Genomic DNA, 14,264 nt, shown 5'->3' with positions numbered 1-14,264 from the left:
TCTCTGTGAAACTATAGAAGTCAACCCTGCACATCCAGTTCATCCAGGTACCCTTTCCACCGTCGCATCGCATGTCACTAAATCCACCATCACAAGCACTTGAAGCAACGATAGTTAACATGTCAGAGCACGAATTCGTCATTTCTAATACCGCTTTCAGTGCCCATCACCTTCCACCGACTACACCTATTTCCGAATCCTACACACCACCTCAATCATCTACTCCTTTCCCCTCCATATGACCAGCTTCCCCGCCCCCTTACCCACAGCATCCAGCCACCCCTTAAACGCCTGCACATCCACCCTATACCCCTCAATCAACGGCACACTCCCCGCCTTATCCAACTTCAACACTGTACGACGTAGCGTCTGTGCGCCCTCTTGAGCCGCTATGTCGGCTATACCTCCTTGGGCCTGCTCTGAACTGCTGGCTGAGCGGAGAGCTTTGTGTATGCTGGAGGGGCCGTGAGAGTCGCGGATGAGATTGTGGAGGGAGCTAAAGCGCGTCAAGGGCGTGTCAAGTAGTGGAGGGTAAAGCGTTGACGGGGCTGAGTGAGCGTCGGGGAAAATAGTATGCAGGCAGTCGGAGGAATCAGTTACGGCAGAGACGTGGAAGGCGATCATGAAATGTGGTGGCGTCTCTTCCTTTGTAGCCTGGTAGCCTTTGATGAGAAGATATGCCCATCTCCCTTCGCCGGTGGCGGCTCGCTGGTGCATAGGCATATTCCGACTTCCCTTGTGGGTGTCGTTAGGAAGGCCAAGGGCCCTCTTCATCACTTGGACCTTGCAGTCTGGCTTTTGTTGTGCTTGAAAAGCGTCCAGGTCTCGTTCGCTCCTGAATGTGTCAACTTCGCCATAGATCATCTCCGCCGCATCTCCAGGGCCGAGGAAGCGGATCTCTTTGTGCGGCTGGACACTCGTGTCATACAAGCTGATGGAGATGAGTTGTTCATAGATGGGCGGAGTGATGGGGTATGGAAAAGCTGGGTTGACGGGAAATGCCAGCTTAGGATAACGTTTATAACAAGACATTATTGTGCAGGACCAGGTGAGAAGGATCGTCATCAGCGCGTGTGTATTGCCGGGAAATTTGAATTTCCACAAGGCTTCTGATTCAATGGGAAGGGCGGGCAGGCCAGTGCTATGTTCGGCACGTGCGCGTGCCAGAGGAGGTCCGTATAGTTGTTCTGTCGTCAAGGACGGCGCTCGCTTTCTCGATATGGGCATCTGCTTTGGCGATGGTGATTGCACCATTATCTTGGGGACGTTCGGTGTTGTTTGTGGACTGAAATGATCCGTTACGACCTTATCGCGTGTTTCGACCGGTACGCCAGGAGCATGGGCGCTCGATACGGAGTTTTGAGGAGCAAAACTAGGCTGTCTCTGTATGAAATCCCAAGGCAAATTTTCCACCCGAGGGGAAGGGAAAAGGTTTATGGGGACGGAACTTGACAGCTGTGACGAAATGCCGTGTCCTTGGACCCCAACCGAAGGATTGTATGTGTAAGAAGCTGCCGACAAATCGGCCTGCATTGACCAAGGATCGCGTTGTGGCAGAGTGAAGAAGCTGGTCGATCGTTGGCTATGGTCACTACCATACGTCAGAGCTTCAGCAAACGAGCCGGCTCTCGCAGGGGCGGTCGCTGTGTTACTGATCGATACAGGGAAACATCGTGACACGGATGCTGAGCTTTCAGGACGTGATGCCCCACTCTCAGCAAGAGTAGTGCTAGAGTCGAAACCACCGTAAGCATAGAGGTCCAAGTGGCCCGAATTAGTATTTCCGACATCGATGTCGCCGACAGTGTCGCTCTCGCAGGATACAAGAGTTCGACTGGCAGGTAGAATAGCCGCTTGCTGTTGGCCGCTGCCAGCGATAGCCTGCATTGTTGAAGGCCAGACTGGTGGGACGATACGAAGGCCTCTCTTAGTGCCAGTGTTTGCATCCACCTCGACATGTATAGCCTTACCAGGACTCTCCATCTCCTCTCTACTATCTGATATCCCTCCATGCCCCGTTACCGTGCCTAGTCCCATCTGCTCCAACTTATACTCTAGCCCATACTCTTCTAGTCCCTCGATAAACTTTTGCTCGAGATCTTTCGGCATCTCCGGGGGTCTTACAAACGGCTCCGGGCCCTGCTGTCCTATTATCTGCCGCCATTTCTTACTCGCATTGAGTGTGCGACTAAATCCCTTCAACGTGTCCATCCTGCTATATTGTGGAGTCTCGTTGTTAACCTTCCAATGTATATCAGGAACTGGGTCGTCTATGGCCGGGGACTCGGAATCCGTGTTCTCCAGAGTCTGGCCACCAGTGAAGTCCATGGCTGGTGCCGGGCACAAGGGATTGTTCGGCGGGTCGATTGAGATGTTCTGAAGGGCGGCGATTGGCAGCGTCTAGGTTGCTCTGTGAGTACGTCTGCGAGAAATCAAGGGAGGTACTTCGAGCCGATTACCAAGAATCAGTTTACTCTTCTCTTCGAAAGTTTCTGCAAGTTGATTGCCCAGTAAGCCCCGCGCAAATGGTTGTCGGCAAGAGTGGTTCCACGACGCGAAAGGTGAATGCGCACCTTTTGTCGATGAGCGCGGTGCGACAGGCTGGTCTCCATGCGCTGCGATATAAATGTAAAGAAAAAAGGATATCTGACAAACGGTACTTGGAAAACGCATGTAGTTGTACGAGGAGCGTGATAGTAGAGACGCGACGAGGTATTTAGAAAACGGTCACGCATTGCTTGTTGACTGGGTAATTAGGCTGCTACGACGGACAGCACAAGTGGGAGGTGACTGAGGAAGTGAAAGAGGGACCGAACCGGACCCTCATTACCATTATTATACCCCAAAGGGTGCCTAGCTCCTACCATAAATCATCGAACCCGTGGGTATCTTATTACTCTATCCAGGCCTGGTGAGGTGCCACTCTTGTGCCACATCTAGGTTATCGCATTTCTACCCTAACCGCCACCAATGATCTTGTCCAAGCGACTAGGAGATCGTAGAAAAGACGTAGTCAGCTTCCAGCGTATAGGCAGGACCGGCAGGACCGAAAATCTGCTTCTTCTCGCGCTGCCACTCGGGCCGGTTGATGGCGTCAATCCAGTCCTGGACCTCCATGACCACGCAGCCGTACTGTTGCACGAACGCTTCACGGCCTTTTAGACCTTGGGTGGACTTGATAGGCAGTGTACCTTTGAATTGTTAGCAGCTTGCAACCCAGAATGATTGAATTCACGTACCGTCCTGACCCCCGCAGCTGTACATTTGGAAAGCCTCTTGATCCGAGAAGATATCGACCTTGATACCCGACCACTCGCTCGACAGGGAAGCGACAGGTCCAGAGGTGCGCCAGTCGTAAGGGCCATTTTGGGCGCGGTTGACAATGTAGCAGTTGTCGTATCCGGTGCAGTTGGTGCCACAGTTGCCGAGGAGCGTGGGCGCAGTAAGGTTAGCACCGATTTGCTTGGGTGCGGACCAGAAGTCATTGACCGAGTACTTCTCATTGGGGAGGATGATGCCATCAGGAATCAAGATGCCATCAACACTAACGCGCTGGCCGGAGTAGGGTAGATGGAACGTGTGGTTGAGGGCAGTTGGGTCGTCGGGATTAGCGAAGCCATCAAGATTCCAGTAGGTCTAGTTTTTGTTAGCTCCAGCGGTTGATGTATCGGTCTGAGGAGGAGTACGCACGTGAGAGGTCAGCATGATGGGCGTCTTCTTTGTAGTTGCGAGGGCCACAATCTTGATCTTCCAAGTGTTCGGAGTCATGGTGTAAGTCACGTAGCTCACAACCTCACCCGGGAAGCCCTCCTTGCCATCCGGATCGACAATGGAAAAGGTAATCGAGTTCTTGGTGTGCGACACAACAGTGAAGTTGCGGTAGTCCCAGCCGTCTGGTCCACCATGCAGGGTGTTGTTGTTGTTGTGCTCGTTGGGCTCAATGTGATACTCCTCTCCGTCGATGACGAAGCTGCTGTTCCTGATGCGATTCGCATAGCGACCAGGTACACCTCCCAGATGGGGGTGTACCTTGCCCTCGTAAGCCGTCGCATTGTCGAAGCCCAGGACGACATCGCGCTCAACGCCGTCCTTGCCCTTGATGAAGAGGTTGGAGACGGAAGCGCCGTAGGGGATGAAGAGTGCTCGAATGCCATCAGCGGAGACCTCGTACTTGCCGTCCTTGTCGGGTCCAAGCGGGGCGTCGTACTGGGCACACGCAGTCGTGGCGAGCAGAGAGATGAGAGCAGTCGAGAACCACATGGTGCAACTTGTCAATGGAGCCTGAGTTGAGAAGTGTAGTTGAAGCGAAGGTGGAGGAATCAGCACCACAGCTAAGGCGAAGGGCAGTTATATACAGGAGGGAGCGCGCTTTAGCATTTCACCGGCCGTGTGACCAGGATCCTATTTCTCTCTTTTCCGTAGGCTACAATCCCTACTACGCCTACGACTATACTCTCCAGCCTCCGGGTTACGGGGCGAATGGGGTTGCATTGGTGGGGAAAAGCGGGTTACCGCCCAAGGGCAACAAACATGCGTGCGTGCGTGCGTCCACTTTCCCCGCAGACAGGCCCTCGAGGCATGGTCGATCGTCAGGAACAGGCTATGACTGAATGAATCTTAGCAGGGCTTCCAAGCTTGCCTGGAGCTTGACACCTTCTGCTTCGGTCAGTCAATTTGAAGCGCGCGAGCATGTGGTTCGCACCGCCGTTGTGCTTTGTTATGCTCCTTGTGCCCGTTGTCGCGTTCCCCAACCGGTCTTGCTGAGCACGGGGAATCGCAAGTACACTCACCCAGCCGCTTCTCCACGAGCTTGTGCGGCATTGGAACGGCCAAAGGTACATATTAGACATAGCAGCGATTCGCGGAAAATACACACGGAAATATTACATGCGCCGCTATCCCGGGCGGCGCAGTGGAGAAATGTTGGTAGTTGATTTTATGACGTGGAGCCCCCGGCTGGGGCTTGCAGCTCCCTCCCTGCGCTAATGAGCTTGATTTCCGCCTCCAGTGTGCCTCAGTCGGGGGGAAGGGATACTGCACTCCGCACTACTTCCGACAGCTTCTTTTAAATCTTGCTTTACACTGTCCACCACTTTCATCCTCGTGGACGCTGATACCGACACCCCATTATACATAATATGCCCACAATCGCCTACCCGCTGAAACATTACACGCATATGGTACCGCCATCACCAGCTTTTCTCCATATTTCCAGCAAAGTCCCCGCCATAAATGAGAACCGAACTGCTACCCCCCCTGTAGCATGAGATACTTGATCACCCCCTGTTGCTAACTAGACCTCGTTGGTCCTACTCTCCTAAAACTTCGGCATCTTCGTCTCGGCATCAGGGGAGATGGATGATCTGAACATGGTTCGATCGCGCTTCGAGGCATTGGACATGTGCTCGTGGTTGGAATCAAAAGTAGAAGCATATCCACCTTCTCCCATCTGTGAACTAGAAGCCATACCCGACGGCACCTGCACCCCTTCGTTGAAATAGCTGATGCCTAGTGCGTTGGCCACGATTGGGGAACGACCATACGCAAAGCCACCATCATCGCCTCCATGAGAAGCTTCGAGCCAGGCTGGATTGTATTGTCTATCGTGTTCCGCAGCGACCGCTTGAGCGTCTAGGTGAGAGACTACAGAGTCGTTGCGTCCCTCTGGTTTTGGCGCATCAATTCGGGAGGCGACATTGACCGCGCTCAACAGCGTCTCAAAGCTACCCCGGACAGGGACTCGATGCGAATGGTAGGGCCCTACGTTCTCCAAACTATGTCGAGTCGGAGTCCATGGACCAAGTGCTTGTGCTACAGTCTGCGGAAGATCTTGGAGAGTCGGAAAACCCTCGATTGTGTTGTAGCGGGGTATCATCGTAGGAACTCCAGGGGCTGCGTGTCCGGAATCCTTCGGCCTCAACGTGGACTGCGAAGGGCTTTTCTTAACTGCGCGCGGTGCCGGCGCTTCCTCTTTACAGCTAGGGTGCTCGTCCCAACTCACGTTTGGCTTCTTATGCTTCGCCCCTGCAGATGGAGAAACAAAGTTAGCGTATAGGCCAATGAACACCATACTAGTGCATAGATGATATAGTACGTACAGCAACCAGTCTTCGTTCGGACATCGTTGTTCTTAGCTCCCCAATGATGCTTCCTGACTTTTGCTCGGCTCGCAAATCCTTTGCCACAGATGCTGTGAACGAACCGGTCCCCTTCTGAGCAGTCCCCGGCTGTCTTCATCTCACTGGACTGTGTACTCTTAGGTCCGTGTGCGACTGGCGCTTCTGTTGTAATTGAGGCTGGAGGCGTCGAGAGGCCCGGGACCTTGGCAGTGTCTCCACCGTGCTGTTGTTCAGCTTTGACTTGAGCGATGGATCCTCGACTTCTGCGCTTCGTAGATGGTGGAGGCATGTCGATGGCGCCTTGGCCGATAGGTACTGCGAACGGATTGCCTAGTACAGATGGGCTGGCGTCTATGCCAAAGACTTCATGTATAGCGCTCATATCGGCATCGTAACTTGCACTCATGTAAGGCGGCTGCCAATTGCCGTATCCACGTTGCGCATAGACAGGCTCTCGATATTCTTGATTTCCAAAATTCGGGGGTCCACCGTAGTTGTTCAGCATGGCTGGGTTGATTGACCGGGCAGCCTGATGTTCTGGATACCATAACGAGGTAATCGGGGGTAAGCGTAACCAAGGCTCGTGGGTAGGCTGCATGGACTGGGGAGAAGGTAGCGTGATGAGCTGATCGAAATCGAAGTCTCCGGCGCCCCATTTGGCATCTTGGTGGTAGAGGACATTCATCAAATCCTGCTTGAGATCCTCTTGATCTCTGAGCGTGAGTGTGATAGACGAGAGAGCGTCCCGCTTGGATATGTCTCCACTTCGGAATGTGCTGAGGATAGCATTGATGGTTACTACCTCGACCGAGGACTCGCCGAACCGATTCTATATCATGTTAGTGATGATACGGCGTTAGAGAACAATGATGGGCTTACCTTTGTGTTGTCTAGAAATATATGGACGAAGTGGTCGATACTGGGTGAATGGTGGTGACCGTGTGCTTCTTCGCCTTGGGCATGGGTAGCTACGGAGCGCTCCATGATGCCTTGATGCGGCAAATGGAGTATGGACTGGCAATTACTGAAGCTGCGGTCAATGTGGCGTTGTGTGGTGTCATGGGCCAGGCGCTCGGCCCGTTTAATAGACGAGTCTTTAGGGCAGCTACGTTTTGTGGTGAATGTGATGGGGGGCTGCACGTGGGCGGTTCACCGTGAAACTGGACACATCCACCGACCGCTCTTCGGTCTCGCGGAGGCGGCTCATGTACCGTTGTTCGTTTGCTTCGCGGAATTCAGTAGGTGGAGACGTGGATTGTTTGTTTGCGGGGCGTCGTGTTGACGAGCATGGGCTGTGCATGCACGTCAACGGCAAAACCGCTGCACTGGTTGTGACACCGAGGTGGGAACTCGCCACCATCGCGCCTGCATCTTCTCACTGCCACACCTTGAGATGCTTTAGCCTTCAATGCAATCCAAAGCGACCCATACCGTAGCCTGGATACTTCCTGTACACGATTCGCCGGCCCCGCCTACCCCAACGACGATGCCATTTACAATGTCGAGAAAGTGCCCCGTCCCCGAAAGATTGTGTGCCTTTCCTCTCCAGAATCATATACCACCTCCGCTATACTCTTTCTACACCGCCAACCGCTGTCCATCCGATCAAACAGCACAAAATCAGCGGGCTGTCCAGGTTCCAGGCCTAGAGAGGTAAACCTGTAGCCAATCGCGGCCTTTGCCCGAGACGAGACGGCTTCCTGCATGGTGGCGTTGAGCATATGGCAGAACGTAGACGCAGGGGCAAGTGACTTACGTATAGTAATTCGGCATCTTTGTTCGTGCCGGCTTGATACAGGCCAACTCCCAATGCTGCCAGGCGGAGCGGGTCGCAGTTACCGTACGGTGTGAAGGCGTTACCGACGTTGTTCACCGCCATGGCAGCATTCAATCTGTGTTGGTGAATCATGTCTATCACCGGCAACGTTCCACGCACCTTCTCTGGCGAATGCATCATGAACAGATCCGACGTGGGGAGGCCAACAAATGATACGGGCAGCTCGCCAATCTCTTGTTCTAAACGTGTCCACTCTTCCTTTCGGAACCTGATCAAACGGGTGCAATGCCCAAAGGTGATTTGTTTCTTGCATCCATTGCCCGTCCATTTCAGTCCTTTGATGATTTTCAACGTCTCCCAGATGAGTGGCTGTTTGTGCTCATCCAAAAAGTAGTCAAGGTGGAGGTCCAAGTGCTTCTTGTGCTCTAGCGCTAATTGAGTAATCCAATCAACATTCTCTTTCGATTTTGCCTCATCTTCTTCAACGTACGGGGTGCTGCCGAGCACTTCCACCTTGTCATATAACGCAGCAGTGGCCATCAAATGTCTAGTCTCGGCACCCCCGTCTGCACCAGAGAACAGCGGAAGCTGCGCAAAGGCACAAATCTGCACTCCACATCGGTCCTCAAACTCTTCCTTCAGCTTCAGTCCTGCTCCAAGACACTTCAGCTGCACCACGCCATCAACTTCCACGAATGCTCGCATAGCCGTAACACCATATCGAAGACTCTCCTCGATGAGCTGTCTGCCTCTCCTCAGTAGATCGTCTTCTGCAAACCTTGACTTGGCCTCGCCAGTCATTTCCATGGCTTCTTTAAAGTCTCCGCGCTCAATCTGCAAGTCTTTGAATTTGGGGTCTTGGAGCAGGAAGCATTTGTCGAGGTGGATGTGGGCGTGACAGAGCGAGGGGGCGAGCAGGCGGTTGCCTCCGTCGAGCGTGTCTGAAGTTTTACTGTCTGGGGCAGTGGAGTCATGAGGGTCTACTGATGATATCTTTCCGTCTTGGATTGTGATGTCCCACTGTGAGGACGGCGATTGGTTTGGTATGCGCACGCCTGTAATCTTCTTCCACATGTGGCAGCTTTCCTGTGTACTGTCCATCTCTTGCCTGCTACTGAATAACCAACTGGGAATACTATACAGTGCTCTCAAGGAACGATGAGCCGCGGATGATGATGTTTTGATGGTTTCCCAGGATATGCGCGTCGACGTCGCGGATCGCCAAGGAGTATGCGCGCAAGCAGTGAAGAGATACCATCTCACGCGACGGCAGAGCCATCCTTCACACAGATGGCACGCGTGTTGGATGCATCTTTGGCCTACAGACGATGGCGCTGTTCGATGGGAGGTGTTCTCGTGGGGTTCCCAGCCGAACCGTTGCCCCGCCATGGATGAAAAGGGGACCTATCATTATCTGTGCTCAAAACGGTTCTACCCTTGACGCGTCTCCCAGAAAGCAACCTTCCACTTTTCCATCTCCACCTTGCGCGTTTTCATCGTGAACGTCGCTCTCCCATCGTCGCTGCCGCTCACCAGTCGCGCACTTGCCCAACATGCAACCGAACTATCGGCAATATAATTATCCGCCGCAGCACAATGTGGCTACGCCTGCCCGGCGAGGGCCTGGTATGTGCCATTCTGAACAACACCTACCACAGCTTCCCCCAACACACTCTTGCGCCTGCTGTCCCCGCGCATAAAGAAACATGATAAGCAGAACTGACCTGGATCACTTTTTCCGCAAACCAGGCCCCATTGTGCACCCTCAACATCCAGCTGCGCAGCAGTACAGCAACGCCAATATGCAGGCCCAGCAGCGCGTCGAGGCCGAGCGCCGCGAGAAGATGCGCCGAATCGCAAAGAACCCGACCGATAAGAACATTCCCGAGGGCGTCGACGACGTGTGCATTGGCGACGGTGTGGCCCGCTACAAGGAGCTGCGCGAGGTCGAGCGCACCTTGGACGCGACGATGATGCGCAAAAAGCTAGATGTCGTAGACTCGAAACATCATTCGCGGGCGTCGCGCTACGGGACCATGCGCATATGGATTTCGAACACAGTGGACAACCAACCCTGGCAGAGTAGTGGCATCGATGCGGACGCCTTTGACTTTGAGAGCGACACCAATGCTACTTATCGCGTTAAAATCCAAGGCCGGCTTCTTAATGAGCAGGGCGATGAAGGCCTCGAGGACGAGGATGACAAGGATACTGATGCCATGTACGTTTTTTAAGTCGCGGCGCAAGCCGATTGAGGCGGTTCTGAAGCTCTGTGACAGAATTCATTGCTAACGAGCGCTTTCTAGGGACGAGGACGGCGCCGAAGACTCGAAGCCAGCCCCCAAACCGAAGGTCTTCTCACAATATTTCACTTCCATGACTATCGATTTCGACCGCGCCAAGAGCTTACAGCCGGACAACTTCACCCAGATTGAGTGGAAGCGGCCCGAGAATCCCACCGCGAAGGAGAGCAACTTTAGTGAACTAGAGTTTGAGCGCAAGGGCGACGAGAATATCAACATCACTATCAATCTGCAACGATATCAGAACCCAGAAGTATTCCGACTGAGCAAGTCACTCGCTGAGCTACTCGATACCGATGAGGAGGACCGCGCTGGCGTGTTGATGGGCATCTGGGAGTATGCAAGATCACAGCATTTGCAACAAGACGACGATGAGCGCAAGTTTGCTTGCGATGCCAAGTTAAAGGCGCTCTTTGGCGGCCAGGACTCGTTCTACTTCCCAAACCTGCCACAACTGATCAAGCCACACTTGACAACGCTTCCGCCCGTCCAACTGCAGTATACGATACGTGTCGATAAGGACTACATCACACCAGCAGCTGATTCTGGCAAGACCGCCTCAGAGCCGACCATTTACGATGTCCAGGTAGCGCTCGAAGACCCGATGCAGCCCCTGTTCCAAGATATCCTACGCCGACCGGATAGTATCCAGACTTTGCAAGATATCCAGAAGATAGACGAGCAGCTAGTGCTACTCATGGGTGCGATTGGCCAATCGAAAGCCAAGCATGCGTTCTTTACTAGCCTGTCCAAGGATCCGGTAGCATTCTTCAAACGCTGGCTATCTAGTCAGAAACGAGACCTAGAGGTTCTGCTTGGTGAAGCTACTCGAGGAGGAGGAGAAGATGCTTCCGGCGAGGAGTGGAGACGAGGAGGAGCGGATGGCGTCTGGGGTAGTGAGGTTGCGAAGGAGAGCGTTGCGCTGTGGCTGGCTAGATCGAACATCAAGCCCCATTAGTGGTTCGCTGAGCTAGTTTGTCTTTCTTTCCTTGGGCTCCGGACCTTTCGGCGTACTGTCTGGAGGGGTCTCCTGGAGCATGGTGTACCGGCGGCGTTCAAACAGATACTGGATACCCAAACACCAACTATTACATCTTCTAAGCAACGTCTGCTCAACTTAGCATCATGGCGGAAGGCCTTCAGGCTCCATCATCGCTATCACTAAATTGATATCCGATCAACATTATTCGGTATATGCCTTCAGGCTACTGTATCGGCCAGTGGCTAAAGGTATGTTTACACGGCGGTGGTAACTAATCTTCTTGCTTTTGGTTTGTGCAAAATATATGCAGTTTATCCTTGTTATGGACTAAAACAGTAGTGGCCAGGAGATATCAGTATGCCTCTCTCAGCCTTATTGCGGTAGCAAACGGTCCATTAATAGCAAACGCCTAAAGCCAATCCAAGAATCTTGCGACTTATTCGTCTTCTCACATCATGGCAGTCCTTCCTGCTGAACCTAGCTCCACCAAGAGTAGCGCTCCACCATGAAGCGCGGACTGAGCCCCGGCGTTATGGCAGGGACTTGATGTCTTTATTTTAAGTTTTTTTAGTGCTATTGCTTGTGTTACTTGTTTTGATACTTTGCATAAGAAGTAGGAGAATCAAGACACAACCGTCTATATACCCACCTTTCTCTTTGACAACTACGGATTTGTTACTAGGCCCCGATGGAAAGATCGTCGGTAACCAGCACTACAATCTGGCCAAGTCAATTCGCGTGGAAGATGTGAGCTGGATGCCATTGAAACAGTGATCTCATGGATAGCTGCGCCCGTGTTTGCGGGGGTACCCCACTGGCTGGGAAGAAACAATAGGAAATAAAGACGTCCGCTGCGGTAAACGACATATATTATTACAGTATCTACTTGGAGGGTTCGAAAATCTTCGGGAGGCAGCTTGGGATTTTCTGCAAGTGCTGGATCTTCAGATCACAACTCATTGCCCACTATGGCGAGCACTGTGCCGAGTATCACGGCACCTACAAAGACTTACATGGGGTCTCAAAAGATTAGCCAGCAGAGGCATATCCACTTGTCCCCTGTTTCCGAGGCCAAGCTGCACGTCTGTGGACAAGCCAACATGGCCACTAGCCAGCATCTTACTTTGGCAGCGATACCAAGGGCCAGCAGAAGGGTCGCCTACCACAGTCAATTACAGAATTGAGTTCGGATCCAGGCTCATCGCACACTGTACACGGGGATTTGTTCCGTGCAGAGACTCATTTCTTCTGTCCGAACGTGGGATGCGCTGTGCTAAGGCCATCTATATGCAGCAGATAGTGCATTTTGAGACTAGAAGGAACGCCCATGTTTGAGCGTGACCCGAAGAGGTTGGTGGGGTGTACGGGCAGAGTTGTTGATGCCCGCCTGTGGCCGGGTAAACGCGGTAGCTCTTAGACATGTATGCGAGGAGACGAGGGTCGAGTTGTACGGCATGGAGACTGGGATCGAAATGGTTGTTTGATGGACGAAGAGCCGGAGGATGCTAGCGTACGTAGAGAATAGGGGTCTGTTGATGTTTTTGGGCGTAGGGTAGCAGTTCCATCGGAGATCCTGTTGTAGAGCTATCTCCGTTCACCAGTGAGTAGATGAGCTTTTAATTGGTGTAGGCTGTAGCGGATTCGTCCCTGGTCTACAATCAACAGCAGTTCCAAGTCCGAAATCTCAACCATCGTTACACTGATCTTGCCACGTGGACCGTCTCACCGTTCTACGCGGAATGACCTAGCTTCCAACAGCTGCGGTAATTTTTCTAGTGGACTGGCAGTCTTCAAGTTCTAGAAAGGAAGCACAACATGCCGCTACCGATCATTTAAGCGTGCCGTGCAGCGATCAACGCGAAACCTTCCCGCAGGGGGATCAGCTTACCGTGGTACAGACGATCAAGCCGCTCGCCGCGACCTCGTGTTTTCCAGGGTGCTCGCATCTGACTTGCAGTGTGCATCCAACCGACGTGGTCATGAGAAGAGCCTTGAAGAGAAATTCTCAAGCTTGAGATAGTTGTGGGCAGACGTAGCTTCCTAGTGCATTCTGGAAGAGCCCTCTTACCCATGTCAGTTTCTTCTTCTGTTCGCAGCCACAGCAACGAAATGATCTGGCGTGTCCAACTCTCAACTGCCGCAACCTTACCCTCAAGGCGAGCTCCAACGCCATTGTTTAGTTGTTGAGGCCAGTGCTGCAGCCTCCACAGTGTGATGCAGGTCTGAGGTGAGCCGCCGAGCTCGCTTGTCGTGCTTGAACCCCGAAGGGCCTAATTATAGGCCCAAAGGCCCGCTCAGAATTGGGCAGCCGAGTTGGAGTGATTTGTCGGGATTCGGTTGATTCGTGGAAAGCAGGAGTGTGAGGCTGAACAGAAGCTGCACGCGATGACCAGCTATAGCCAATCGCATGAAGGGGGTTCACGGATGGTCGTCGGTAGAAGGGAAGTTATGTTAAGGTCCGCGGCATAAAGCGCCGTGGGTAATCGTTGAGGGCACACGATACATGCATAGAGATTCCCCGTAGTGGAACCAGCACCTCAACGCTGTACGTCATTTGCGAGGCTCGCCACCCGGAGAACTGGATGCAAGAGATCGGTACCCGCTGTGTTCCACTGTACTGGGACGACGGTGTCTTGCTCATGATGGATACGACAGCGAAAACAAGGCTCTGGGCCCTATGGATGAGCTTTTGCTGGGCAGGAGGATGGAAGATGAAAGCACAAAGACAAGCATTGTCGTATCGCGTGGACATGACCTCATGTCTAACAACTCACAGAAAATATGAACTTCTTCTAGAACACTCACTTGACCGATCGGGGTCAATGTAGCCGAAACTCTATCGTACACGCGATGTATAAAGACTTGGCGGGATCTAGAAGATGGCGCCGACGACGGAAGATCGCGTAGAACTTCCATCGGCGGCCGCCGCCGCTTGGTGCTGAGCTGTTGTGTAACTGCAGGTTACGTGTGGAAACCCTGGAAAGGCAAGAACAAGAGGAGATTAGGTTTTAGCATCTAGCTACCGAGTCGGGACGGTTGCACATAACGATATGCTGTACACGAACCCGCAGCGACTCAGATTT

At 52.9% G+C, this 14,264-nt stretch overlaps 5 protein-coding genes across 5 annotated transcripts; 1 reads left to right on the top strand and 4 right to left on the bottom strand.

Annotated features, from left to right (window-relative positions):
• Positions 1-173: 173 nt before the first annotated feature.
• K460DRAFT_311648 (uncharacterized protein) lies at positions 174-2,199 on the bottom strand. The gene is made up of 3 exons (XM_040930194.1): positions 2,048-2,199; positions 778-1,381; positions 174-708 (listed from the first exon to the last, which is right to left on the bottom strand). Exons 1-3 carry the CDS (start codon positions 2,107-2,109, stop codon positions 220-222), a joined length of 1,155 nt encoding a protein of 384 aa, XP_040787912.1. The 5' UTR covers positions 2,110-2,199; the 3' UTR covers positions 174-219.
• A 546-nt stretch (positions 2,200-2,745) lies between these two features.
• K460DRAFT_337448 (galactose mutarotase-like protein) lies at positions 2,746-4,468 on the bottom strand. Its single transcript, XM_040931010.1, has 3 exons — positions 3,691-4,468; positions 3,240-3,636; positions 2,746-3,191 (listed from the first exon to the last, which is right to left on the bottom strand). Exons 1-3 carry the CDS (start codon positions 4,258-4,260, stop codon positions 2,989-2,991), a joined length of 1,170 nt encoding a protein of 389 aa, XP_040787911.1. The 5' UTR covers positions 4,261-4,468; the 3' UTR covers positions 2,746-2,988.
• An 849-nt stretch (positions 4,469-5,317) lies between these two features.
• On the bottom strand, positions 5,318-7,103 carry K460DRAFT_355178 (uncharacterized protein; the record flags this gene model as incomplete). Its single annotated transcript, XM_040931858.1, has 3 exons — positions 5,318-6,024; positions 6,099-6,948; positions 6,999-7,103. 3 exons carry the CDS (start codon positions 7,101-7,103, stop codon positions 5,318-5,320), a joined length of 1,662 nt encoding a protein of 553 aa, XP_040787910.1.
• A 509-nt stretch (positions 7,104-7,612) lies between these two features.
• K460DRAFT_376790 (cytosine deaminase protein-like protein) lies at positions 7,613-8,970 on the bottom strand (the record flags this gene model as incomplete). The annotated part of the gene is made up of 2 exons (XM_040934918.1): positions 7,613-7,819; positions 7,876-8,970. The coding sequence occupies 2 exons, from the start codon at positions 8,968-8,970 to the stop codon at positions 7,613-7,615; spliced, it is 1,302 nt and encodes a 433-aa protein (XP_040787909.1).
• A 632-nt stretch (positions 8,971-9,602) lies between these two features.
• Positions 9,603-11,157, top strand: K460DRAFT_286553 (uncharacterized protein; the record flags this gene model as incomplete). The annotated part of the gene is made up of 2 exons (XM_040928899.1): positions 9,603-10,117; positions 10,203-11,157. 2 exons carry the CDS (start codon positions 9,603-9,605, stop codon positions 11,155-11,157), a joined length of 1,470 nt encoding a protein of 489 aa, XP_040787908.1.
• Positions 11,158-14,264: the final 3,107 nt, after the last annotated feature.

Source organism: Cucurbitaria berberidis (assembly GCF_010015615.1).
Source record: "Cucurbitaria berberidis CBS 394.84 unplaced genomic scaffold K460scaffold_3, whole genome shotgun sequence".
NCBI lineage: Eukaryota > Fungi > Ascomycota > Dothideomycetes > Pleosporales > Cucurbitariaceae > Cucurbitaria > Cucurbitaria berberidis.
The sequence above is the reverse complement of the archived record's forward strand: the minus strand, read 5'-3'. Positions and strand labels throughout refer to the sequence as shown.